Below are 27,729 nucleotides of genomic sequence, written 5' to 3'. Positions count from 1 at the left end.
TTTCTTTGGCTGGCGAGCTGAAGGCAAATTTCCACCTCGGTGGATATTCTATTCTATTCTATTCTATTCTATTCTATTCTATTCCATAAGAACATCAGTAATCAGATTTTCCTTTGCTCAAATGCAGAAAATCGAACATAACACAAATATTGCATTTCCACATTTATTGTCTTTTGCTTTATGGCTCACAGTCAAAATAATCTGTGTCAAAGTGCTCAGTGTGTGTTCCTGCAGATTACATGTCCTCTTTCTTAAATAAGTACAAAAGATCAAGACATTTTAAGACCAACAGCAATAACTATGCAGTTGGTCAGTCCACAGTCTCCTTCAGCAGACTCCTCTTACCATGAACATCCTTCAGGTGGCGCCTGAGGCCTGGTTTTTGTGCAGAGTTCAGAGCACATTCTGTGGTTACACTTATGGGGCTTCTCCCCTGTGTGCAGGTTAATATAGTCTTGCAGAGAGGATTTATGAGGCTCAGTAGGCACATGAAAGGTTTGACACCAGTGTGGATGTGTATGTGGTGAGACAGGTTTCTTCTCATGGGAAAGCCTTTCGCACAGACCAAACACAGATACGGTCTGAGCTCCTTCAAGTGTCCTATGTAGCTTTTCAGGTTGGAGCTGTCATGTGAAGAACTTAAGGTAATTTGACTTGGACTGCATCACAACGACACCTCCTTCCTCTGTTTTTGTTTCCTGACTACTGATGCGTATTTGGCTTGGCTCCATCCCTTCCCTTCTGATTTTGGATAATGGGGTCTGGATGCAGGATTTCCTTCAGAAAAGCCAGGGTTGGACTGAGGTACTGGGACAAAGCCTGGGTGCACTTCTCCACCACCTTGCTCATCTGAAGTGCACAGTCAGTTGTGAGATAGTTCACCAGCTCTGTAGCGGATTGAACAACACTGAATCTGTGATACTGAAAACAACAGCAATAATTGTGGTAAAAGATTTGTGCCAAACTTTCACTTTAAAGATTCATGCAAGATCTAGGTATAGCTTTTTGTATGTGATTTTGACTGTGCAGTACAATGGAAACCTGCTACTACTTTAAAGGTGAAATACACCTGGCAACATGGTTATAATTATATAATTATGATGACTGTAGAGTTTAAAAATGCTGTTGTTTATATTGGACCTCCAGGATTGCGGTGTAGCAGGACAGCAGCAATCTCTTTCCAACCTCAACACTGGAAACTACACCCACACTCAGCGCTGCCTGGCCCATGTGGAGAAGGTATTGGTCAGAGAGGAAGTCTGAGGACGCTGCAAGCACCACCCTGTGACCATGGAAACACAGAGTTCTGACGGTAGCGCCCTGTGGACCCCCACCCCCTCAAAGAAGTGGTGATCCTCTCTCAGAGCTTCCATTTTGCTTAGAATGACATCACCTAGGGTGGAGAGATTTTCCAAAGGGCCACTGTTTAGCTGTGGGAGTGTACTCACTGTGGGAAACTAGATGGCCTCTGGGTTAGCAATCCCTGTGCGGTTTCTCTAGTTGTGAAATGTCATTCCACGTCTACTTTGGTTACATAACAATGGCTATGCTACCCTTTTTTTTTGTTTACAGTGAGATAAGACACGAGACAGAAGCTGGCGGTCCACAAAGCTGCCAAAAGAGATAGAGCGAACACTCACATACAATAGTTCGAGAACATGCACATACAAGATGACACATTCACATCAAATAGAAGGTGGTGTGCAATAATCTGGAATGATGTGGAGTCATTGGGTCACATTCATATAAAAAAAAGAACAAACAACTCCTTAGCTGCTAAAAAGTCTCATCCCACTTGAGTGAAATTAAAATAAACCATGGAAGAGATTAAGGGGAATTTGGACTGTGGAACAAGCATTTCTCATGTACACTATTTTAAATACAGAAGCTCAGAGGAATGAGCGGCAGATCAGACCCGATTTTGAAACAGCTCAGTTGTAGAAGGGAATACATGACGGATGATGCCAAGGATTCACCATCCCCTTTGGTCTCAGGGCCCAGATAATTGTTGTCTTTTAATGTCCAGATAAACTGTATGTGACACAGTTGATAAATGATGAAGTTTTTCCAGTTTATTGTGTAGAAGCAGCACGGGAGAGGGAGCAAATTTTAGCAACAGTATTTGTTTATCTTTGAAATAAGATAATGTCATATACGTTTTGAGAGTGCAGAATATAAAAGAACGGTCAGTGCTATTAAACCTACTATGGGTATTTATGTAGGAATATTATTTTAGAGACAGAAGTGTTTGTCTGGTGGGACCACAGGCTGGGCCACCAATTTAGGGCCAAATGTGGCCCATGGACTGTCATTTGAATAGGCTTGAAAAAGGGCTTGGTTTAAAGGGCTGCCAAAACAGTAGGACCGGTCCTGGGCACATTCTGCCACCATGGCTCACACACGACTACAGTTTCCCACTTCCCCTGAACTCACCCACGTTTAAACAAAATGAAACTTAAATTAGTACTTCGACACAGTACAGTACTTGAAAACACAAGTACAAACTAACAGGTATTTGCTGATGAAGACATGTGCAGGAGCTGTGAGGCATAAAGTTTAGTCCACTTTAAGAAAACAAAAAAGAAAAAAGAATCCGTGTGTCACCAACACGGAAGAAAAGTGAGCCATGTGAAGGCATCCTGCTCCGCCCTATTCACCACCACGACCATCACCATCATATCAGCGTTATTATTATTATCGCGCTATCATCTGCGGCTCGTAGACCGTTAAGGGTGAAACAGAGCGGCGGTACATTCACCCCGAATTAAAGTGACACGAGTGGCTGTGGTGAGGCGTTCACGGACAGTGTACTAAAGATGTGACCGCGACGGAATATGGCAGTTATCGGAGTGAATAACAGTACTTTTTTGTTGACCTCTTGACGTGGATTGGTGTGCGCGGCTTTAGCTAAAGCTAACGGCTCGCGTCCGGCTCATATTCTACGAAGTCATTCAGGAGTAGCAGCAGCACAACAGAAGACAACACGAGTAAGTTAGAGAGTGTATGTGTATTTGTACGCGTGTGAGCTGTCATTACTGTGTCCTTACTGAACGTGACACCACGTTAGAGTTAGCATGGCGAGCTGGGGTGATTAACACCGTTGAGTTGCTAATGCTACAACTTAATTCGTGTGGTTTACAGTTCATTAAGTGCTGAACACAACACAGGAAACATAAAGTGCTGCTATTAAAAATGCTCCAGTGACAGTTATGTTCCTCTCTAAGTTTGTCTACTTTCATACAGTGCAAATGCAGCACACATCTCTAGTACCCGTTTACACACTGCCACAGCCTTTATTTATCTTGTCGACATGGGCATATAGACTAGCCCAGCCGGGGATCGAACCTTTACCTACGGTTTGAAAGACTGCCACTGAACCACAGCTGCCCCCCCCATGTGCAGCTTCTTTCCCGTTACAACTGTGTCTTGTATGATGCTAAGGTCTCAGGGCACCACCAGCTTTGTTGTTTTTATGTCTGTCCAATTCTGTGATGGTTGGTATTTGGATTGGAATAATGTGATTGAAAGTTGGTATTCTATATTAGCAAGCTGTCTCATTGAAAGACTGGCTATCCCAGGGTTTGTTAATAACAATTGATAAACTAAATTGTGTATATTAAAGCTGCAGTGCATATATAAGGTCTGTCCCTAAATGTACACCTCACACTTATACTTGTCATTCATGCACGTGCAATTTCATATTACAAATCTGCCTATACTGGTATACTTATAATAAATGATAAATAAAACAATTTGAGGCCGCTTTTCTACTTAAGTAGAGGTGGTTTTAAGGGATTTTATATTGTAAATGAGAATCCAATTCAAGTGATGTGTGTTTGTGATTGACTTAGTAATAAGTCAATTCCCCCTACGATGGTGTCAGCAAAATCTGGTCCTTTTAAGCACCGTATATTGATAGGGTTGTTTTATTGGACTGCATCTCACGTACCAGCCAGGTTGTAGTTAATTCTCTTCTGGGCAGTCAGTTGATCTTCCAGGTAAATTGTCATACTGTTTTCCAGTTTTGAGAGTAGATGCAGTGTTGATAGCAATATTTTAGGCCTACACAAACTTGACACTAATATTGTTTCTTAAGTTGACAGTGAACTATGTTTAGGGGATTACCAAGCTATGGTATTGTTTACTCATCGTTTATCACAACAAGGATATACTTGTTGTGATAAACTACTAAATAAAAACTAAAAACTAAACTACTAAATAAAAGTATCTATTTAAGTGTGAGGTATGCTGTAAAAGCTGCCCTGTAGTATTCTTGTTTACAGGTTATTTTCATGTTATCAAGAGTAAGTGGTTTGTATAATATGATCTTACTTTGTTTAATATGATGTATTGATTTTATGTAGGGAGTGTTGCTTATTTAGGCTACCAGTCAAAGTACTTACAGCTTACTAAGCCTTTTTGTTTAGTTCTTTACGGTTAGAATACAAACAGCAACACAGACATGCTGACAGTAATGGGGAAAGTACATTCTTATTGTATTGGTGGGGTCAGGTTTATTCAGGTCACGCAGTGCTATAAGCTGCTGTAATGGAGAAACATTTCGTTTCATGTAGTTTAAACTAAAACAAGTAGCAAGACAGAGACTCACAGCTGCCAGAAAACAAGAGAATAAAAACATTTCCACACAGTTTGGGGTGAGATAAAATGTTTCCCAGAACCTCATTTATCTTTGGAAGTCTGTTGCTTTGGGCAAATTCACTGCCTTTGATATGGGTGACTGAAAATCCTTGCCAACACATATGACTGTAAGTAAGTGTTTGAAAGGGTATTCTCCTATTACCTAAGTCACTGTGCATGGTTTTTAAATAAATGGGTGACATTTCAGAAGAGGATGACAAAAGCTTTTCCATGTTTCTTTCTTTTTTTTAAAAAATCTTTTACACACAGTGCCTTTGTCTTGAGCCAATAGTACGTAAACAGAGGAAGAGAAAGCCTGTTCCCTTTCCACTTTGATCACAATAACATGATGATAACTTCATTACATTGTATTTGTTAATGGTATAATGGGGAAAGAGTGTGCCTCAAATATTTACTTTTGTACATTCCCTAGTAATTTCCCATTGATCTCAGGACATAATTTGTTGGTTTAAGGTTTGTGGATTACTTTTAACTACAGAATGTCGCTTGTGGTGTTTACTCTCATTCCTTTTTTTAAATCTTGTGACAGGAGCTTATAAAGGTAGTGCATTGCTTCTGCATTGATGATATACATAACACAGAGACACAAAACACTGTGAGAAGGAAAAGAGTGTTGTATTTATTTCAAATCATCATTACAAGAATATGCACTGGGGAAGTGTAAAAACACTGAAACAACCACAGCTTTGCATCGATGTAGTGGGAAGTGGGTGAAGAGGACTAACACATGACAACATGGACTTTAGACACAAAGCTCCTGCAATGTGTGGTCATTGAAGATTACGTTCTACAGTGAAACTAATGTTTTTGGTCGTCTTCCACAGGCAGGGGTGGTTAAAGTACAGATATGGTGACATTGTTTACTTCAGTGGGTGTCAGGCTGTGAAGATATGTGTGACAGATCATTATCACCCTTATGTGTTCACTACTGGTGCGTAAAAAGGATGTGTTAAATGCAGAGGTCAAATGCACTACTTTGCAAATCTTAATGGTTTCAATACTGGCCAGCACCTAGTGTTTTGTTTTTTTGTTTGTATTTTTTGAAATATTGTATCACACAGCAGTGACGCAGCATTTTCCAGTGTGAGCAGAGCAGCTTGGTTACAGTTGGGAGGTGAGGTGGCTGATTGACCATTCCACCTCTATAGTGGTCAGCACCATTGCCTCACAGCAGAGTTTGACCAGTGCCTTTCTGTGTCCTGTGTGACCTGTTCAGTTTGCACTCATAGACTGTATGAAAAATGGATGGCGTCTCCTGGTTCCCTCAGAGAAGTAATTATTCACTGGTTGCAAAAATAACTTTTTTTGAATAGAAGTCTATGACAAAATGTTCCTGCCTCTTACTTAATTTATAACGTCAGTCAACATTTTCCTGAGTAGTTTTTTTACAGGTGATGTCACGACCAGTCCCCACTAGGTTGAACACTGCCTTTTGCCTAGTCTCAGCTGTGATCGGCTCCAGCTCCCCATGCTTGTTTTAAAGCACAAGCAGTATACATATGATAATGAATAGATGGGATGGGTTTTTGTCTTCATGAGCATGTGACAGTTGAAGCTTTTGCAAAGCTGTGACAGATGAAGCACCCAGGTTTTTGTTGGACTTTGCCTTGATCTTGAAAATCAGTTGCTTTCTTACGGTTGAGTCACAAGAACATGGTGGATGCGTCAATTGCAACGTGTCTCATTCACTTAGAATGGGTAGACAGCAAACTTTGCCAAAATGCTTTGCAGATCAATTTCTTAGAAGTTTAAAAAATGTCCAACTCTCTAAGTGCGATCGACAGCCAGTCAAGTCACGTCATGATGCACATATTCCAGCACAGGCACTAGCCAATTAAATCATGTATTATTTCATGTTGTGCCTGAACAAGATACCAACCAAACAGTGCTCTAGGACAAGGCCGTTCTCCCTGCTGCTGGTTTGTTTGTTGCTGCTGGTTTGTTTGTTGGAGTGCACCTATCAATGATGGACCAATTAGATACCATGCCGTCAACCATGCCGTCAACATGGCAACACTTGCTATGAATTTGGCCATGACTGACACTGCTCTGCTAATGTTTAATAGGCATGCCAAGCATTCACATGACTGTCAGGAAGATTGTTGTAATGGTTATTTAATGGAACAAACATCATTTACTTTGAAATAGTGAATTGCTTTTTATGTGCCAAATCCAATAAACTTTTAAAATCACTAAACCAATATAATCCAAGTAGTTTACACAGATTTGTTGTATTTCAACCAATGTATAAATGAAACAACTGAGACTCAAAAATGAGCAAGTTATTTTTGTCAAGCCCCCTAAGGCCAATAAATCCCTGTGTGTATGCAACACATGGGATGTCTGGATTTGCTGGTGAATTAACATTCCTTCCCTGTGGTGCTGTGGTCAAGGGAAGCGGAACTGTTTCTTTTTTTTGGGGGGGGGGGGGGGGGACTGTGTAATCAAGCATTTCCATTCCTATTTGATGTCACTCTATGATATTTGTGGTCTAAATAAGGTCATTGAGCCATTTGAAGTGTAATGATGTTCTGTTGTTCTGTTGTGCTTTGTGTCTATCTAGCCAGAAGCTAATTTTGAGCTGTTCCAACTAATACTCAGTTTGCCCTAATAAGGAATTCACTCAAGTTTGTTGACGGAGATATTCTATTCTAGTCTATAAATGGCAGCCCATAAAGAAAACTTAAAATACATTTAGCTGGTAATTTTTTTGCAAATTAATTACACAGTATTGCACAAAAATGTCAGCAGATCTCAAAAACTATTTAGCAACTGTTGTTATTTTTAAAGGAAGCGCACCAGTTGGTTGATAAGTACAAAACATCCAGAGGTGGTCTTAGCAGCCTACAGTGGAGCAGAGCAACTATAAAGAGCAAAATGTGTCTAAGCTGATAGCTCTGACCTCTGCAAGCACCAAAGCCCTGATAAGGCTCAGCAAGAAACTGGTCTAACTCACTGCCTGTCTGCTTGACGATAAACGTTTTGGGTGTGTAAACACACTGGTGAGACAGCAGTGTTTTCCTGTACATGAGCCGACCTTCTTCAGAGATCAGTGACCATGTAGCATCAACAAGGTCCAGCTGCCACGCTGATGCCAAAACAAATTATTTGCCAATATCTTTCTTTTATTTTGCATCAACGTCCCTGCTGTTCAGAAAATGTACACAAATGAGTATGAGTATTTTTGAAGGCTGAATATGTATTAAATAATATTTGAAATTGGTTTGTTAAGCTATCAAGCTTTAAGTTCACAGGGGAGCAGAAGTCAATCCCAAAGAAAAACAACTATTCCTGGGAGTAGCTCATTATCTTTGGAATGTGGAAGAAAGCCAGTGCATCATGTTTTCAGACATGGGGACAACATGTTAACTCTGCAAAGAGAGGGCAGACACCCGCATAATGCACCACCATAACACCATGGAAGTCACAGCACATCCACTGTGGCAGTGTAGCAACAGCCAGCATAAACATACACTGCCTGGCCAAAAAAAAATCACCACCTAAAAAAAAGGGTCACATCGTTGGACCGCCTTTAGCTTTGATTACGGCACTCATTCACTTTGTCATTGTTTCCATAAACTACTGCAATCTCACAAGATTTATTTCCGTCCAGTGTTGCATTCATTTTTCACCAAGATTTGTATTGATGATGTGAGAGTCGGGCCACTGAGCAAAGCCTTCTCCAGCACATCCCAAAGATTCTCAATGAGGTTAAGGTCTGGACTCTGTGGTGGCCAATCCATGTGTGAAAATGATGTCTCATGCTCCCTGAACCACAATTTGAGCCTGATGAATCCTGGCATTGTCATCTTGGAATATGCCCATCTCATCAGGGAAGAAAAAAATGCATTGATAGAATAATCTGGTCATTTATTATATTCAGGTAGTGAGCTGACCTCATTCTTTGGGCACATAATGTTGCTGAACCTAGACCTGACCAAGTGCAGCAACCCCTTACCTATTTGCTTAGTTAAATCCAGGTGGCGACTTTTTTTTTGTCCAGGCAGTGTATTTAATGCAGATACCATTATTTGCCTGGCTTAAGGTGTTGGGCTGCCTGCAGCAACACACTCCGATATCATGGTAACTACTGACATGGTAACCAAAGCATTTCATTCATTTGTATCTTCCTTCAAATCAAGTTATCAGTATGTGAGGATGTTTCTGTAAATTATAAAATACAAGATTTATCTGTTCAGTAGTCACACATGCCCGCACTGAAGACATGAACTTGCAGTTAATCCAACATTTGATTTACTGAATCCAAGCCAAGCCAAAAGGCCCATGACTGCAGGAATTTAGGCTAACTGGACTTTAAAATAAAGAAGATTTGTACTAAACTGGGAGTATGTTTAACAAAGTATGCATATGAATATATGTCTTAGTTGAAACACCAAATATGGTGGTCACAGAGCCACTTCCCACATGATAATAAAAAAGTAATAAAACACTCCCACAGACATCTGCAAAAAGAACTTGGGATAAAACGGTTTCTGTTCCCTTGCCAATGCCAAGAATAACAGGACATTATGCAATTAGAGGGACAGTAGAAGAACAAAATTGAACACAGTTACAGTATATGTGAATCATACAACAGAATGGACGGATCTACTTCTCTTTTGTTGCAGTTAGAGGTAAACTGCCAGATTTGCACATACAGATCTTTTATTTTTTAGCAAAGATCTCAGTAATAGTTCTCAGTAGGATATTCTGTTTTTATCTCTTTAGGTTTCCATTATATCATAAACACCTTTTATTTTTAACACATACGTTCTTTACAAGTCTTTAAATACATTAAAAAAGACCCCATCAGTCCCTGAGCTGCAGAACCATGTTCACACATAAAGAGCTAATCATTTATTTCAAAAATATTGGTCCCATTAGCTTACTTTCTTCCATATCCAGTAGTCATCTTACATTACATGTCATTTAGCAGACGCTTTTATCCAAAGCGACTTACAATGGGTATGAGTACAGTCAGCCAGGGGTGGAGTCAAACTTGCGACCATGATGTCTTTCGCACTGGTCTTAACCACTGAGCCACTCCACCCAATTTAAATATATTCGTATACACAATTAACACAATGCAATATCATTACTGAAACAGATTCACTCTTCTGTTGTGTGTTGCTGCAATGTTAGTCTGCTCCTGATTACAGAAGCACAAGTAGCCAGATGACCTGAGACATCTTTCCAATATGCCAGCTGTTCTCACAGACTGTTCAGCGTTTACATTTCCAATCTGACAAGTGGGTTAAAGTTGCTCTTAGAACGAAAGAAAGGGGAAAAAAAACAATAATTTGGTGGTGACACTGCAGAGAGTAACAAACAGAGGAGTCCTACAGTACATTCACCCCTATCTTTCCCACGTGTCCATGAACTATGGTGGCCTTTGTAAACCATAAAATATGTCGTTCTTCTTTGTTTGCATAGTATGCTTCTGGTTAAAAAGGTGAAATGCATGCTTTGGCTGGTTCATCTCTATGAGCTACTTTAGAGATGTGCAAAATGGCGGCCTCCGGAAAGCAAAGTCCCTTGCCCTAAAGTAGACATCTGACCCTTTTACTGTTCTTTTGAGGTAGATACTGTATTGAATGACTTATAATATGTAAATGTCCTGTCATTGACATATTATGTCATTAGACTGCCAAGTTTAAAACACTCAGCATCTCACCCTGGAGATACTGTCCAAACAGAGAAGGGTGTTGCTATCCACACCCATGAAGAGGAAGTGCAACAATGTGAAACACAAACATAAACAAAGCACACTAATACTGCCAGGAGGAAAAAAAAAACAATTTAGTCTCGACATACAATAGTGAAATCAAAATTCTAAAGATGCATTGTGTTGCTAATCTAGTTACACTGAGTAATTGATTTCATATTTTTCATAATCTGACTACGTTGATTGATCATGCCAGTCAGGTCATAACATGAGTGGAATTAAACAGATTATCCCTGTCGCATGTAATGGGCCACTCAAACTAAATAGTAACTGTATTGTTCTGAATTTCTGTATTAACTATTGGCCTCCAATTCAGTTAGTCTACATATATATATAGCCTGTTTCCAGTGCATCTAGCTGGTGCTGAGCAGGTTTGATGTTTGCCATGCTGAACACGTTGGTTTAGTGATACTCTGGTATGCTGAAATGCTATTAGGAATAAAAACAGTACATTTGAGGCTAATATGAATGTAATAGTTGGGCGAAGTATAATTATGACAGAATGGGATATTATAGTGACTTTTCTGTGTGTATCAAATGTAACGGCAAAGAAAATGAATACAGAATGTCAGTTACAGACACATATGCTTCTATAAGCCAGCTACATGCTATACAAAATATTACTTCTGAACCTTTCTTCTCACTCTCTCACTTGTCTCTTTTCCTCATTCACAGGTAAATACTGGTTTTCAGTAGCACATGGCCTGTATTCTGCTGACAGAAATGGACTCACCCACCTCTGTTCTCACGGCAAACCACAATGGCCTTCTGCCCGTCTGCGACCCTGCTGTAGAAAACAACTCCAAGCAGGACATGGACACCTCCTGTCTCACTGTCCACCTTCACTACCAAGGGAAGGAGGGAGAAGGGGACAGGGTGAAAGGTTCAGACAATGTCCGACTCCTCACCTTTCCACCCGGGGAGTATGTAGTGGAGGATCTGTGCATCGCTGCAGCGAAAGCTTGTGGTGAGTTGCAAGTGGATCTCTTTTCTGATGCCTGCACACACACACACAACAGAACACAATTTCATCAATGAGTGACACCACTTTAATATGGACTTTGTAAATTATAAAGTTATGATTTAAATCTGTAACGTTATGTCTTGGTCCCCCGAACAATCTGCCTATTGCTACATCTACAGGTACAGAGAACAGCTGGGTCTCTTGTTCACATCCATACAAATGTACCGTTAGCCAATGTGTAGTAGTCACTGGCCAACGTGGTCTACTGGTACGTTCCAGTTGTAGTTAGAAGTTGGAATTTTAGTCTCTCATCTGACGTTTCAACTGGAACAAGCCCTCAGGTCAGATTTCTAACTCCGAAAGTCGACTCATAAATCCCGACATAGGATTCCAAGATAGCTGCCACGTGTGTAAATAGTATAAAAACTCAGCTACTTTTCTTGTGAATTGCACTCAGTCGTACACATAATACTGTTAAATCTTTTATCCGTAGACATGTCGCTACGCTGTTTTTGTGTACAAAAAACCATGAAGTGCGTGTGTTATTGCTAACAATGGCTAGCCCGAGATACTTTTGCGTCCATGTTTTTTTCCGACTTCTTAATCGGAACATGGTCAACTTGGAGATGACATCGCACCAATGTCAATGGAATGCACCATAATTCTGCAAGACTGCCTTCTTTTTCTCTCTCCTTAGTGATTATGGATCGGTAAACCTTGACAAAATGTAAGGTTTTAACTTTAAAGCAGACAACTAAGCAACAAGACTGTATATAAACAGTTATAAATTACATTTTTTCTAAGTGTTCTTGCCCGTGAAGAAGAAAATCCCGCTGATGAATCAAGGTCATCTAAGGACACCCTGCCCTGTGCAATGTTGTCATTTTGGTATACTGTTAATTTGTGTGACGTTACGCGTCATGCACCTTTCAACTATGCAATCAGTTGTCATCCAGGTAAAAATCCTCATTTTGCTTCATCTTCCAAAGCTATTTACTCCCAAAATAAACTGAATTAGGTGTTTATTTAGTTTAGAAAAAGTCACACAATACTCAGGTTGGCTTTTTGCCTGCTGTTTTTAGAAAATTTAAATCAGGAAGTTGTTAACTGTTGTGTCTGTTTTCCGCTCTGCTTGTACTCTATCTCTTTCTGACACATTCTCATGCTCTGTTCCCTCTTAAGCTGATAAGAAACAAACCAGGCTTTCTCTGTTTTTTCAACTTCCGCTTTTTTTGGCTTCCCCTTGCATTTCTCCTTTTTTTTTACTCATTTTGTCATTTCCTACTTCCTGATTTTTGTCTGTGTTTACGATGCATTTCTCTTTCTAATTTCTGACTCTCCCATTGTTTTTAATGTGCAACCACTGGCAAATAATAGTCATGTGATTTCAAGATTTCTCTGTGTTGTCTCTGCCTGGTCCCTCTCAACACTTTTCTTTGCTGTTTGTATTAGGATAGAAGATAGAAGACAAACTAGGTCGTTAAAATTCTACTTTTCTGGCCTTACACAGAAATAAAGTTGAAAAAGAAAAATCCAAATGCAAAGTCCAGCCTTTAGATTAAAAGATGTGAATGATATTTCTTAAGGTTATTTAATTCTTGTGAATCACAGTCATTTACTCGGCAATGCAATTCTTAGACCAGGTAAGACTTGCTTAGAGATCAACCCTATCAGTAGTCCGACTTGACTTCCTCTGTTGAGGTTACACACACTCCCATCCCCATACACCACTGCTCGATTTGTGTAAGTACTTCCTGACGTACGGTGACATTTTCTGTCTGCCAACAAACTACTACCACACTGTTGTGGTTGTGAGTAAAGAGTGAAGAAGTGTGGGCATGGACAGGAAAAAACCCAGACATGTCTAAGTGCTCAGCTCAGGCTGCCGATATGAAGTGTCAAGTCTTTGTTGATAAAATCATTCATCTTGTTAAGAAGTTGCTGTGATTAGTCTACCGTGCTACCACAGGCTGTGTCTGTGTTGCATACCCAAACACACACACACACACAGGACTATGTTTATGTCCAAATACTGGCCAGTTGTCATTGTTTGGCGTCAGTTTTTATGGCTTAAATTCAAGAGTAGTAGATGAGTTAAATCAGCAATATAAATTCAGCAGCAGGATGCCCCAGACTATATCCTCAGTTACAAAGTGACTCACATCAGTAACACTTGCTCCCACACATTGAAAGAGAAATCTATCTGTTTTTCATTCCAGTAAATATTTGATTTTAATAAAAACCTTTTTTTATTTTCAATCCAGGTATTGCTCCAGTTTACTGCAACTTGTTTGCCCTCATGAGGGAAAGTGACCGGATATGGTTCCCTCCCAATCACATATTAAAACTCAACCAGTCAGACAGAGAAAACCTGCTCTTCAGAATCAGGTAGACTGTGATATTTCATGTATGTTTTATACATCCCTTTATTCAGATACCTCATGTTCCCTTCTCCATTTGTGCATTGTTGAATTGTATTACTTCCTAACCCTGTGGTTTTCTTCTTCTGTCCAGATACTATTTTCCAGGCTGGTATAACAACAGCAGCTCATTTTATGCGCATCGCTATGGTGTGTCCAAGGGAATGGAGACATCTGTGATGGACGACTGTGTAATGGCGTACCTATTTTTTCAGGTTAGTCTTCATAATGAGCGTCAACATAAATCAGATATCTACTGCTTTCAATGCATGATGCATTTGTTGTGTTCTACTGTACACTTGAGTTAGTGTGCATTCACTTTTTTGTTTTTGGGTATAGAGCAAACAAGACAGCATCTTTAGGACTAATGTCCCCTAATGTCGGCTCCTAAACCACCACCCAACCCAAGTCTTTCTGACTTACTTACTTTTAAAGATCCCATAGCCCAGAAGTGCCAAGTAACGCTGCATTTTTGTGTGTATCTGTGTCATTACCTCGTTTATGAAGCCCTAAAAGTCCATAACAATCAGTTAAGCCACTGCTGAGAGCACAGGGTTTGATTGTTTTCCTGAGCTCTACGAAGCGGAACGGCACTTCCGTTGACTAGTTACGTCACTGGCGAATTTCACCACTCCTCTAAACCGTCCGGGCACTAGAGTCCGGGCACATCCAGTGACGTACTTTCAAGCATAGAAGAAGAACTACTCTCGTTGTAGCTGCTGAGCTCTGTGCAACCGATACGCTCAGCAGCTACAACGAGAGTAGTTCTTCTTCTACAATTGAAAGTAGCAATATAAAGCAGGACACAGCAACAAACTTCACCTAAAGGAAGGAGCAGTGCCAATAACAATACAATACGTACAAAACTGTCTTCGTGTGCTTGTTTTGTTGTTTAGCATTAGCGATAGCTGGCTACACGCAACGCTTGTGTTTCATTTGCATGCTTATCATCTCGGGAACCACAACATTATCCAAGCTACAGGCGTCCTGCAGCAGTCTTTCACTTGTCACAGTGTCTTCTGACTCTGGGTCAGACTCCAGATCAAATGCGTAAGGGATTACGGCATTACTCAATGTTTTGATAATTGCTTGCGGCGCATCTGCCTTTCCAGAGGGGGAGCAACCGGTCTGATAGCTGACGTGCCAATTACGTCACTTCCAGGTAACTGGCCAATCACAAGACAGTGGGAAAGCTCTCGTTGGCTGGCCAATCACAAGACAGTCCATGTTCTGCGGGTGTGGTTTTGGTCTGAAACAGCACGGCCGACGAGAGCGTCAGTGATGAGACATTTACATTGGCTCGTTTTTAGCGACTAGGACGTTTTTTTTACCATAAAAACGACTTCATGTTTGCAAGTACACCTCCATATCTCACATATAAGTGAGATAGGACGATGCTATGGCCGCTTTAAAAATACAGTGGTAAATAGACCAACATCAAATGCTAGTTTCCGTTTCTCCTAGATAGTGATAGTCTGTCTGTCTGTCTGTCATTTAAACACAGTCCTCTTTGTGAGTTGAGAAAACAGGAAATGTGGTAAGAGTGTTAAAAAAAAGCAGTGTGAAATAGTTTCTCTCAGGCTTCTTTTGACTCTGTGTTTGTGTGTGTTTCTTTGTTTGTGCACACAGAACATGCGTTATTTTGTGTAAATGTGTATTTGTTTCAAATTCATTTATTCAGCCCATTTAACAGAAACAGCAGGCTGAGTCGTTAAATAAAGATGTCTCACAGGAAATTCATTTTAAGAAAGAGGAAACATCTTCTCCATATATTTTAATAATTTTCAAGCATGCGTGTGTCGACTTGGCAGCTCTGTTGTGCTTTGTATTAAATGATATGACACTGAGCTGTGAGTCAACAGACTGACCCATAGAAACATTCATGCTGCTCACTGTGCACAGAATCCTGCTGCTGCTGTAGAACAGGCCCAACGTCTTTGATGACCACGTTGATAAATTATTCTTCTTCGTCTGGGAGAAGCCCTCCCTTTAGGGTTTGCCACAGTGGATGATTTGCCTCCATCTTGTCCTCTCCCTTGTGCCCTCTTCTGTTACACCAACGGTCCTCATGTCCTTGTTCACAACATCCATGAATCTTCTCTGTGGTCTTTCTCTTTTCCTCCTGCCTGCTAGCTCCATCTTCAACATCCTTTGTACAATATAATCACTATCACTCCTCTGCATGTGACCAAACCAAACATTTTGCCTGAGCTGAGCTGAGCCTCGAATAAGCTCATTTCTAATCCTGTCCATCCTGGATTAGAAATAATTTGATTAAATAGTAAATCTAAGAGAATTTAGTGTAATTCTGGCTTAAAATTTTATGTGAGTTTATAACCTGATTTACTTGAATTAGTTGTTTGTATTGACTCATATTGTGGTGAAATTAAGTCATCATGTTCTGACATAAGGAATTCTGCATCCGTTTACCCCACTGTTTCTGTACCATCAACTACGATGTAGTTACATCCCCTTGTTCATTCCCTCTTTTTTTAATTTTGTTTTTCAGTGGCGCAGTGATTTTCTTAATGGCTGGGTTCAAATGCCGGTGAGCCACGAATTGCAGGAGGAGTATCTGGGCATGGCGGTGCTAGACATGATGAGACTCGCTAAGGAGAGCGGTCAGTCACCTGTGGACATATATAATGATACAAGGTAGGATGCTCTCTGTCATTCAAGAGAGATACTGAAGCAACACTGATCAGCCACACCTAGTGCTGGGTGGTATTCTTTATTTCTTTTTTTATGATATGGATGTTTTTGTATACCACATTCAAGACCATCCATCTTGTACTGCTTTATCCTCCACATGAAGGTCACACAATTCCAGCTGACATATGTACACCCTGGACAGGTCGATCACAGGGCCACATAGTGACAAACAACCATTCTCTCTCACACAATTTAGAGTCAATTTCCCGAATTCCTAAATCACATGGGGATATGAAAAGTGGAACGTGGCGCGGCAAAACACTGTTCGATGGAGGACCTGAAGAAGAAATAGCTGAAGCTGAAGAAATAACTGTTAGTAATTGCAGCAAAAAGCACTTCAGTCCAACAACTTAGCAGAAAATATGTCTGAGAGTCAGACACTCGCGCAAAACGAGCACGCACACGCACACACACACACACACACACACACTCACTCAGTTGCACCTATCTCCTGCCGGAGCACTCACTCATGCATAAAAAAATACCGTGATATAATTTTTTTGTCACACCATCCATCACTAGCCACTCCAATAAGACAGGAACTAGCTTTAATGTAAAACATTAAATTGTCCAGTCTCACATCCAGTCAGACATGCATGCTAATCTCTCTTTCGTACTTAATGTGAAATGCTCAATGTTATATACATGTGCACATGTGGTGCAGCATATTAATAGTGATTTCACAGCAATGTGACAAGCGTTTTTTTTTCGATCTCAGTGTGCATGCAGCACAATTAATAGTTTCTGTGTTAATAACATTTAAGTTGAAATGATCTGTGTTCAGCTTTTGTGCTGTGTCCTTGGACGAAATGTGGCATTGTCTATAGTTTCCCTTCTAAATCCATCATTAACATCATTTGTTTTACATGGCCTTTACATTTGCATGACCTAATGCATTTTCCCTGAGGTGAACTCAGTACTCCGGAACAAAGCACAAAGTGTTGCGTCTGTTTCCTCTTTCATTTGCCCCACTCGTCTCTTTTTTATCTTTTCTTTTATCTTTTATCACTTAAGTCTTTATTGCCCGGTTGAAACTTGTGTAATAATTCACATTATTGCCGTTAAAAATGTTGGCTCCATGTATGTTATGTAGGATTTGCATATGATTTGTATGTTATGTTTGTGCCTCCATCTTGTTTGATGCCGAAGAGTTCGCCTTTTATATCATACTCTAATGTGAAGAGTCCACAGGACAAGGAAGATGTCTGTTACACAGACATACACACATACGTCTCCTGTACTTGCAATATTTTTCCCTACATTAAGTTTACATAACATGTAGCTTTAATAACAAAGAAAATGATGGTTGCTATAATATTATAGCAATATTATATTATAGCATATTGCTGGTATGCACTGACCACGTTTTTTTTGCTGTAATATAATTTTAGTTGAACACAATAAATATTTATGTAAGCATCAGCCCCTAATACTGTAAATCTACTTTAGTAATTTATCTTTTTGGTTATTATCATTTCCATCTCCTCCTCACCACTGTCCCCCGTCTTCCACCCGGCTTTCAGCTACAAATCCTTCCTGCCGAGATGCATGCGAAGTCACATTCAGGAGTACAACATTTTGACTCGCAAGAGGATCCGCTATCGCTTCAAGAGATTCATCCAGCAGTTCAGTGAATGCAAGGCAACGGAGTCCAACCTCAAGCTCAAGTACCTGATGAACCTGGAGATGCTGCTGCCACACCTCTACTCTGAACACTTTCAGGTCACTCTCTCTGCACACAGTGTTACCATCGTTGTCACGGGCAACAAAGGCATCCAGTGGTCAAAAGGAAAAGAAGAGGGAGCGGAGGAGGTGAGCACCGGGAGCTGGGTACACGTTGCACCGGTAATGCCTTTGTGCAGTACCAGTCAGCCACAGTGTGTCACGCTGTATTTCTTTTTTTACCACAAGAACAATAGTGTATGTGTCATCATCTAATGTTCCCTACCGAATCATGCCTTTGTATTATCTTTGTGTCTGTAGGAGTTACAGATGTACTGCGACTTTCCAGAGGTCGTCGACATCAACATTAAACAAGCTAACAAAGAAGGCTCAGCAGAGAGTCGCATAGTTACACTGTCTAGACAGGACAGCCAAATCCTGGTATAGTATACTCACTTTTAAAATTATTTGATTTTTCTCATTTTAAAGGACCAATGTGTAGGATTTATTGGCATCTATGAGTGAACTGAATACCTAAGTATATATGTGAGAACTACGGTGGCCTTCAGATAGCACAAAAACACAAAAAATCCTTTCCTGGAATCACAGCAGCTCTAATTTTCAGTTGATAATACATTTACGTTTATTAAATGCTATATTTAGTTTCAGTTGATAGACCCCCCTAAATCCTACAGTCTGGTCCTTTAACTTTAGCCAACACATATATTTTATAAAATTAACAGTATCTTCTTTGCTTTGTTTGAATTGTGACCAGTTAACAAGTTAAGTGATTAAAAATTATCAATTTAACAAATTTAGTATCACTTTCACTACTAATTTGATACTAGTCTGAAGTATGCTAATCTGTTACAATTAATTGCAAAATATCCTTTTATTTACATTAATTTAAAAGTGAAATTAGGGACTGAATTGATTTTTTTTTTTTTTCCTCTACATTCTGTGTCTGATAAACAAAGGAAGTGGAATTCCACTCACCATCAGAGGCTCTGTCGTTCGTGTCGTTAGTTGATGGATATTACAGACTGGTCACCGATGCCCATCATTACCTGTGTAAAGAGGCGGCTCCACCAAGACTCCTGGAGTGCATTCAGAGCTACTATCATGGCCCTGTTTCGTGAGTAGTGCACATGTGCATGCACAACGACACGTGTCCTTGCGCATCCATAACATGCACGTACTAAGACACATTTTCTGCTCATAGAATGGAGTTCACGATTGGTAAGCTGCGACGCTCTGGTAATCACCAGGGACTGTACATCCTTCGCTGCAGCCCGAGGCACTACGACAAATACTTTATGTCTTTTGTGGTCGGGGTAAGCACTAAAAGTTGCATAATGCTTACTCTATTTTCACAGGAGTGCATGAATACTTGTCTTGTTACATGACTGATATTGGCGTTGAGCAATTAACTTCTTGAGTCTACATACATCCCAGACAACAGACTATGATGTTTCTCTTTAATTACCTTGACTGTGGCGACTAATCTAATCTAATCTGTCCCTTCACAGTTTAACAATGAATGGATATGGATTTATACTCCATATACTGTCGTAACATATAACATATCTAACATTTTCTTACCTGCAAATCTGTCTTTTCATTTATAATTTTTTTCATTATCAGTATGAAAGTATGGTGGAATACAAGCACTGTCAGATTATGAAGTTGGAAACAGGGGAGTACATTCTGAGCGGAGCAAAGAGGAGCTTCGGTTCCCTGAGGGAACTTCTGCACTGCTATCAAAAGGAGGCGCTGCGCACTGAAGGATATACTTTTCAGCTAACCAGGTGCTGCCCCCCCACCCCGAAAGGTCAGTGTTCAAATGCAGACATGATGTTTCAAAATCATACTGTACACATGAGCACTGGTTTCCAAATGTGGCAAACAGGGTGCAGCACTAAATTTCTTCATTACATAATTTCTAACTACTCAATACTCAACTCTGTCAGGTCCCAAAGGTCTTCATCTAAACGCCTCATTTACATGCTGCCAATGTCACATTTTTATCTATAAACAAACAAAAAAAATCAATGGAGACTCCCTCTGTCTCCACGGCTGGGGCATTTGCAGGCAAGTTAGTCCCTCTAGATACGGACTTCAGGGGGACAAAACAAATAGCTAGTTCCTATATAGGCTCAGGTCAAGCCAACTTTTTGTATTTTTAATTATATATAGTCACCAAGAGAAGTGAATAATCTTTTTTAAATATTGCATTTTATACTGAAAGTAAGACTTTGACTTCCCAGATAAAGTCAGTGATAATTGGTCTCCTGGTGGGAAAACTCTTTTATCCTTTTATAAAATGAATCAAGTTCAGAAGTACTTAATTCTACTAACATTAGTCTTAATCAAATGTAATGTCAAAATGTGAGTGATTAAATCCATCCTAATCCCTTTTCATCCCTACAGAGAAATCCAACCTGCTGGTGTGCAGAAATAATCAAGGTGCAGAGGTACCTCTGTCGCCCTCGCTCCACAAACACATCAGTCAGATGGTCTTCCACAAGATCCGAAAAGAGGATCTCAACATTGTAAGATAACCGACTTATTGCAAGGGCTTTTTCCTTGTTTGTAGACATTTTCTAAGTCAAGTTTGAATTAAAGTTCCCATGTGTTCTGTCTGCTAGTGTTGCGCTGAAAGAACTCTTTCGACATTAGTGTGCCACTGTTTGTGTCACGCTGTCACCTCAGTGTTGATCCATTTCTGTCTCACTATGTTTTCTGTCATAAGAGCACTTTTGTGGAACAGGTCAGTCACAGTAAAACCACACCAGTTGTTCCATGAATCAAAGAACTCAGGGTTTCCCCCTTTTTTTTTTTTTTTGCTAAATTGTCTTCTCACTTATTTTTTTCGGAGATTCAAGCAGTTTCATCTTCCTGTTTTGAACTTCAGCTGAACTACTTTATGTCAAGAACCTCAGACATTGCAACTGTAGATTGATTTAGTTGAATCTGGTTCATGCTGCTTAAGCTTGTTCCGTTGCTCCTTAGTTGAAAATGGTAAAACTCTTCTTTCCAAAGCAGATGATTTTTTTTTAACTTAAAAGTTAAAACTGTTTTTAGAATGAGAGTCTGGGCCAAGGAACCTTCACAAAGATCTTCTGTGGTGTGAGGAAAGAGCTGGGAGACTATGGAGAGGTACACCAGATAGACGTCATTATCAAGATCCTGGACAAGGCTCATCGCAATTATTCCGAGGTTGGTTTGTTGACTGAGTGAGCGAGCGAATATCAGATCAAAGAAACATTTGAAGTCAAAGGTTTGACCCGTTTTCTCCCTCACAGTCATTCTTTGAAGCAGCCAGCATGATGAGCCAGCTCTCCCACAAGCACTTAATCCTCAACTATGGCGTCTGCGTTTGTGGTGATGAGAGTAAGTTTACAACACATACTCACACAAACACAAAGGAGAATTCTTTTGTTATCCTGGCCTGGAGTTTGAAAATAAATGGACAGTTATGACATCTGTGTGATGTGAAAGAAGAAGACAAATCAGAGTTAGGAATTAGGAGTCAATATAGAGAATCAAACATGAGGTTTCTGACCTGCTCACTTGCTTTGTGCTCTGACCTGAACTTTCACCTGGTCTCAGTCATTATTGGATTACTGCCCACACACATCAGGGCAGTGAAGCTGGAAACTGGAAGCGAAAAGTAGACGGGAGAGAAAAGCTGCGACTGGAAAGATTTTGGAAGTGTCTTTTTCACGACATGCTGATACGCACCTGACAAATATTTTGCCAGTAGCCTAACAAGAGCAACAAGAGTGTTTCTGTTCGATTTCCATGACCAAAGCCAGATTTCACACATGAGAAAATAAACTGGACTGAACCAGATGCCTAACTGTCAACAACGAAATTCACGAGTCGGCAAAATATTCTGTTTTCTGTGTGTCATTTGCGTCATTGAAGAAACCACAGGAAGTGAGCTGCATTAAATCTAAACTGTGTTCAGTGTTATAGATTTGTTTGAAATACTGAACGTAGTCTTGACACTATACTGACCTCCTTCTTCTCTGTTTGCCAGACATGATGGTGCAGGAGTATGGTAAATTTGGTTCTCTGGACACCTATCTGAAGAAGAATAAAAGCTGTGTCAACATCACATGGAAGCTGGAAGTGGCCAAACAGCTGGCGTGGGCTATGCACTACCTGGTAAGAGCACTTACATGTATATACACTAGCTGTCAACTACAATCACACTGGTGTCCACTTGAAATGTTTTTTCATCTAAATGGGATGATAATAACACATCCTGTGCTATTAAAGAAGTCTAAGACTAGTGATTCAGAGCATTAAATCATCCAAGTTCCTGTCCTGTGTCCACACAGGAGGATAAGACCCTCATCCATGGAAACGTCTGTGCCAAGAATGTTCTCCTGATCAGAGAGGAGGATCGAAAGACAGGCAGCCTGCCCTTCATCAAGCTCAGCGATCCTGGCATCAGCATCACCGTGCTGCCCAGAGAAGGTGAGACCCATGTCCTTATCTTGGTGTGAGTAGACACATACCTATGTGACGTCATGTGGAAATATTGTCCACTCAAACAGGTTTGCTTTGGTGTGATTGTCTCAGCCCTCTTATGTATTTCCCACCCCTCACTTTTCTAACTCTCATGTGTCTCTTTCTCTACATGTCCATTGATCAGTTTTGGTGGAGCGCATCCCATGGGTTCCCCCTGAGTGCATTGACAATCCCCAAAACTTGAGTTTAGCCAGCGACAAGTGGGGCTTCGGGACGACCCTGTGGGAGATCTGCAGTGGCGGAGACAAACCACTCAGCACTCTGGATTGCTCTAAGGTCACAAAAAACAAACCGAGAATGCCCTGTAAGACAGATATTACATAATGAATAGTTCAACATTAAGGATAATGTTGTATTTAAGGTAAGACAATAGAGTTGCTGGTGGTTGCCATGGCCAACAAATGACCACTGTTCTACAGCAGAATTAGCTCCAATAAAACAAAAACCCAGTGTGTTGCATCTCCATGGATGTTTGAATCACCTTAAACATATACTGTATAGAAACATTATTTCATTGTCTTAACAGTCATTTTACATTTTCATAATTGATGAAAGAATGAAAGAGAAGGTGAATACACAGCACAGGTCCTGACCTTAACTCATTTCCTCTGCAGAAGAATTTGTTCTATGAGGACAGACATCAGCTGCCGGCCCCCAAATGGACGGAGCTGGCTAATTTAATAAACTGCTGTATGGACTATGAGCCGTCATATCGACCATCCTTCAGAGCAGTTATCAGAGATCTCAACAGCCTCTTCACTCCAGGTAGGAAGACGCGTGGTAGACGGGTAGAGCTACACGTCATGTGCACACTGTGAGTTTGCTTCCTTCTGTGGTTACAGACTATGAGCTGTTAGTGGAGAGCGACATGTTGCCCAACCGGACAAGAGGCTTCGGCTTCCCGTGGGCCTCCGAGAGCCAGGAGCCCGCCCAGTTTGAGGAGCGGCACCTCATCTTTCTCAAGCAGCTGGGCAAAGTGAGATGTGCTCATTACACGTTTGGCAACAACATAATGTGCTAGAAGCTGAGATGGAATGATAACACTTTGTCTGTTCTCCCGTCGACCCCGCGCTGCAGGGGAACTTTGGCAGTGTGGAGATGTGCCGATACGATCCCCTGCAGGACAGCACAGGCGACGTGGTGGCTGTGAAGAAACTCCAGCACAGCACTGCCGAGCACATGAGGGACTTTGAGCGGGAAATTGAGATCCTCAAATCGCTCCAGCACGAAAATATAGTCAAATACAAAGGAGTCTGCTACAGTGCAGGTATGAACACATCATCTGTCTGCCTGTATTTGTGTTATGTCAATGTCTTGAATTTCAGAGTTGGAAAGATTGAAAAAGATTAGTGCATCTGTCTGTGCTTGTGAGCTGTCATTCCCTAATGTAAGAGTTCTAATAATCTATGAATGAAACTAAATTGCAGCTCTAAGTTCCTCACCTGGATCACAGGAATAGTAGCTGTTGCACCGCGAGAGCTTACGAGGATCCCAATAAACTATACAAATAAAACAAGTCGATAAACATTTTTTCATACACAATACCATCTCGACCGTCTCCACATTTACCGCCCAGAGCATCAATGATCTTGTCCATGAAAAATATAAATCTAGATCTTCTCATAAAAGCCTCTTAAAGCTCGGGCATCCACTCCTCATTAGTTTTCTCTAAAGCGCCGCACTTCTCTCTGCCTCTTTCCGTCTGCAGGACGAAAGAACCTGCGGCTGATCATGGAATACCTCCCCTACGGCAGCTTGAGAGATTATCTCATCAAACACAAGGATCACTTTGACTCCAAGAAACTGCTGCTCTACGCATCGCAGATCTGCAAGGTAATAATAATGATAATAATGATAACCTAATTTGTGTATATAGCAGCCCAGATTCACCCTACACCTCAGGTGCTTTCTTAAAGGACAACTCTAGGTCCATATTCATTTCAGAGAATCTAATGTTCTCTTTCAACATTTGTTTCACTTCACTTCTGTTTCCTTAACCTACAGTTTGCTGCCGTCTCATTTTACGAGCATAGCTTTTATGTTTCGGCCTTCCCTCCATCATTCGGGATGAAAGAAAGCATCACTGTGTGTCACCACAGACACGGAAACAAAACACTGCCATATTGAGAATGACAGAAAGTTACATACAAGTGATTATAACTGGTTTGACAGACATTTGTTTGTACTGAAAGAAGTACTACAGCTTTTAAGTGTTTCATGAGGCAGCAACAATGTCATAGTTAGTGCAGCAAATTCTACATTATATTTGAACAATTTTATCTCAACAAAAGGCACAAGGATAATGTCAAAAAGAAACTTACAATGATCCAAAACCATAGGGAGAACTGGACACAAGGAGCTAACAAGACAGTATAAAAACAAGTGTGTGAGTATACACACACACACATTAGGAAGGGACAGATAACGAGACACAGGTGACGCTAATTAGGGCGGAGCAGGTAATCACGACAATGACCAGTGAGTCAAGTATCAAAACCAAAACAGGACGTGTCAAAATAAAACAGGAAATCCACAAAATATATATACGCCAAGTAATCAAATAATGATTTGATTGATTAATTTTAGGGGATGGACTACCTGGCCACAAAGCGTTACATCCACAGAGACCTGGCCACGAGGAACATTCTGGTGGAGAGCGAGATGAGGGTGAAAATTGGAGATTTCGGTCTGACCAAGGTGCTGCCACAGGACAAGGAGTACTACACTGTCAGAGAGCCGGGAGAGAGCCCCATCTTTTGGTGAGAGCGACAAACTGCAGGTCCTTTTCACACTTGACTGGCGAGAGTGAGTGAACACAGCTGGGTTCACTGCAAAGTCGCCATGAATGAATGAATGAATGAATGAATGAATTGAATTATCTGCTGGTGTTTTTAAATATGTGTTGTTTGTTGTGTTAACATGTGTGTGTGTGTGTGTGTGTGTAAACGATGTCTTGTGCTGTCTTGCAGGTATGCTCCAGAGTCCCTGACAGAGAGCAAGTTCTCCGTGGCCTCAGATGTTTGGAGTTTCGGCGTCGTCCTCTACGAACTCTTCACTTACAGTGACAAGAACTGCAGCCCTCCAGCAGTACAGCACCTATTTTTGTTTTATGTTTTACTTCTGTTTCTTGACTTTGCCGTGACGTTACCACTTTCCTCTTCCAACATGAATTACTTTTTATTGAGCTGTTAAACAATGGGAGTATAATTAGCTCTGAAGTGTTGGACAAATCACTTGGTTGAGCACTCAGTCCTGTTGAGGTCTGACCTACTGAAAAATAGGAAAATTCAATTCTTAATTGTGGATCATTTTGTTTTACTTAGTTTTAATACTTTTTCTCTTTTGTTCCAGGTGTTTATGGACAAAATGGGGAATGAAAAGCAGGGACAGATGATTGTTTACCATCTGATAGATCTGCTGAAACAAGGATACAGGCTCCCTGCTCCTGATAATTGTCCAAAGGAGGTCAGCAAAAAACATGAAAACAAGCGCAACACAGATTTGTTTGAATGAAAAACGCCCAGTGATTTTATTCTTACTGTGTGTTAACGTCTCCCGCAGATTCACAAGATGATGGCAGAGTGCTGGGGCAGTGACCCGGGACTGCGGCCGACTTTCATGACATTAATCCAGAAAGTGGAGAAGGTCCGAGAGAGCAATGAAGGATGAGCAGCATTCTTCCCTGAACCTTAGAACCTTTAGGTGTTGGACTCCCGGGGATCAGGACTCACAGATCTCAAAAGAGTAACGGAACGTCTCGCTTTACTGCTGAGATGTTTTAGACATAATCAGTGAACTGTCGGGACGGAGGAGAGCGGAAGCAATGATTTGCCACTCAGGACATTCTTGTATGTGCCATAAACTTTTCAGCTGCCACGATGATTCCTGCTGTTACTCTGGAATGTTTACAACAATATATGATACATCAAACATAAGATCCTAACCAAAAAGTCTTTTGTTTACATCAATGCAACTGTGAGAAGTGAAATTACCACAATAACTGCTCTTCAAGCTCTTTGACGGTAGAATGTTAACATCATCTGTGTCAATAATTGCTGTGAGGTTAAATGTACAGTTTGAAGTTTTCAATGTTACAACGCAGCACGGTCTGTAGGTGCTACACGTGAAACGTACACGTTGAGAGGGAATAATAAAGCGTTTGGACCGTGTAGTTTGTTGCAAACCCATTTCACTTGATGTAGAAGTTCTTGTGCGTTAGAAGCCTATATGTCGTCACATTTTTCAACTCACATTTATGAGTGTTCACAAGTTGTTGTTTTTTTAACAACAACAAATCTGTTGCATTGAATTTATAAGCTTAAACCAAAAAAACTCAAATCATTCAGGTTATTTTAGTCCATAAAAAGGTTTTCCTTTATATGCATTTTGTTCGGCTGTGTAAGATTACATACCAGTATTTTGTGGAAAACACTGTTTGAAAAACAAAAAAACAAAACAAACAAAATTGGCTCCATTTATTTCACCTGGAGTCTGATTGCGACACATGACGTGCATGTAGATTTGTGTAAATACTGAAATGGTGGATTTGTCATTATATTCCAGGAGTGTTTATGACTTTATTGAACAAAACCTCTGTGCTATCTGTTATCGATAATAAAAGTATCATTGTTAAAATGGACTATGGGTCTTTTTTTCAGAAAGAGGATTCATTGTAATGACTCCAAAACCCAAAAGGTGTCAAAGTGTGTCCATTGAGAGCCATTGTAAAAACATAGTGGCAAATTCTGGGGTCATGAAAAACAACAATGACACAAGCGGGTGATTGTACACATGAAAATAAATAGAATGAAAACAATTTCCACCTTAAAATTGACACACTGAACCTTTAGCAAAGACAGCAGGGGGAAAAACAGAATTCCCAGTTGTGTCCTCAGGGTGTTGACAGAAAATAAAAAGGACGGATGTGAAATTGCAGCAATATACGCTCACAGCTGCTTTAATTGCATCGATATCATTTCCCTGTTTGGTGTAAACATGGTTTAGTCACACACTCCCTTACAAGTGTGAAGAAAGGAGCAAATGAT

The 27,729-nt window shown here is 40.5% G+C and overlaps 1 protein-coding gene and 1 pseudogene across 1 annotated transcript; one reads left to right on the top strand and one right to left on the bottom strand.

Annotated features, from left to right (window-relative positions):
• Nucleotides 1–310: 310 nt before the first annotated feature.
• LOC131446672 (zinc finger and BTB domain-containing protein 26-like) lies at nt 311–6,657 on the bottom strand (annotated as a pseudogene).
• jak2a (Janus kinase 2a) lies at nt 2,663–27,319 on the top strand. Its single transcript, XM_058617453.1, has 24 exons — nt 2,663–2,987; nt 11,060–11,351; nt 13,613–13,736; nt 13,863–13,983; nt 16,278–16,423; nt 18,004–18,292; nt 18,464–18,583; nt 19,120–19,277; nt 19,365–19,476; nt 19,787–19,973; nt 20,573–20,694; nt 21,227–21,361; nt 21,448–21,535; nt 22,188–22,315; nt 22,492–22,630; nt 22,809–22,960; nt 23,299–23,449; nt 23,527–23,660; nt 23,762–23,951; nt 24,393–24,517; nt 25,271–25,443; nt 25,654–25,771; nt 26,036–26,149; nt 26,246–27,319. Exons 2-24 carry the CDS (start codon nt 11,084–11,086, stop codon nt 26,351–26,353), a joined length of 3,402 nt encoding a protein of 1,133 aa, XP_058473436.1. The 5' UTR covers nt 2,663–2,987; nt 11,060–11,083; the 3' UTR covers nt 26,354–27,319.
• The last annotated feature ends 410 nt before the right edge of the window (nt 27,320–27,729 follow it).

The sequence above is a fragment of the Solea solea genome, chromosome 19 (genome assembly GCF_958295425.1).
Source record: "Solea solea chromosome 19, fSolSol10.1, whole genome shotgun sequence".
Classification (NCBI taxonomy): domain Eukaryota; kingdom Metazoa; phylum Chordata; class Actinopteri; order Pleuronectiformes; family Soleidae; genus Solea; species Solea solea.
Note: the sequence above shows the minus strand (reverse complement) of the source record. Positions and strands in the feature narration are given on the sequence as shown.

Coding starts and splice junctions, on each gene's coding strand:
- jak2a (XM_058617453.1), top strand. CDS start 11,084: ATGGCCTGTATTCTGCTGACAGAAATGGACTCACCCACCTCTGTTCTC. Junction 20,695..21,226: donor GAAAAGAGGATCTCAACATT/GTAAGATAACCG, acceptor AACTGTTTTTAG/AATGAGAGTCTGGGCCAAGG. Junction 26,150..26,245: donor CTGATAATTGTCCAAAGGAG/GTCAGCAAAAAA, acceptor CGTCTCCCGCAG/ATTCACAAGATGATGGCAGA.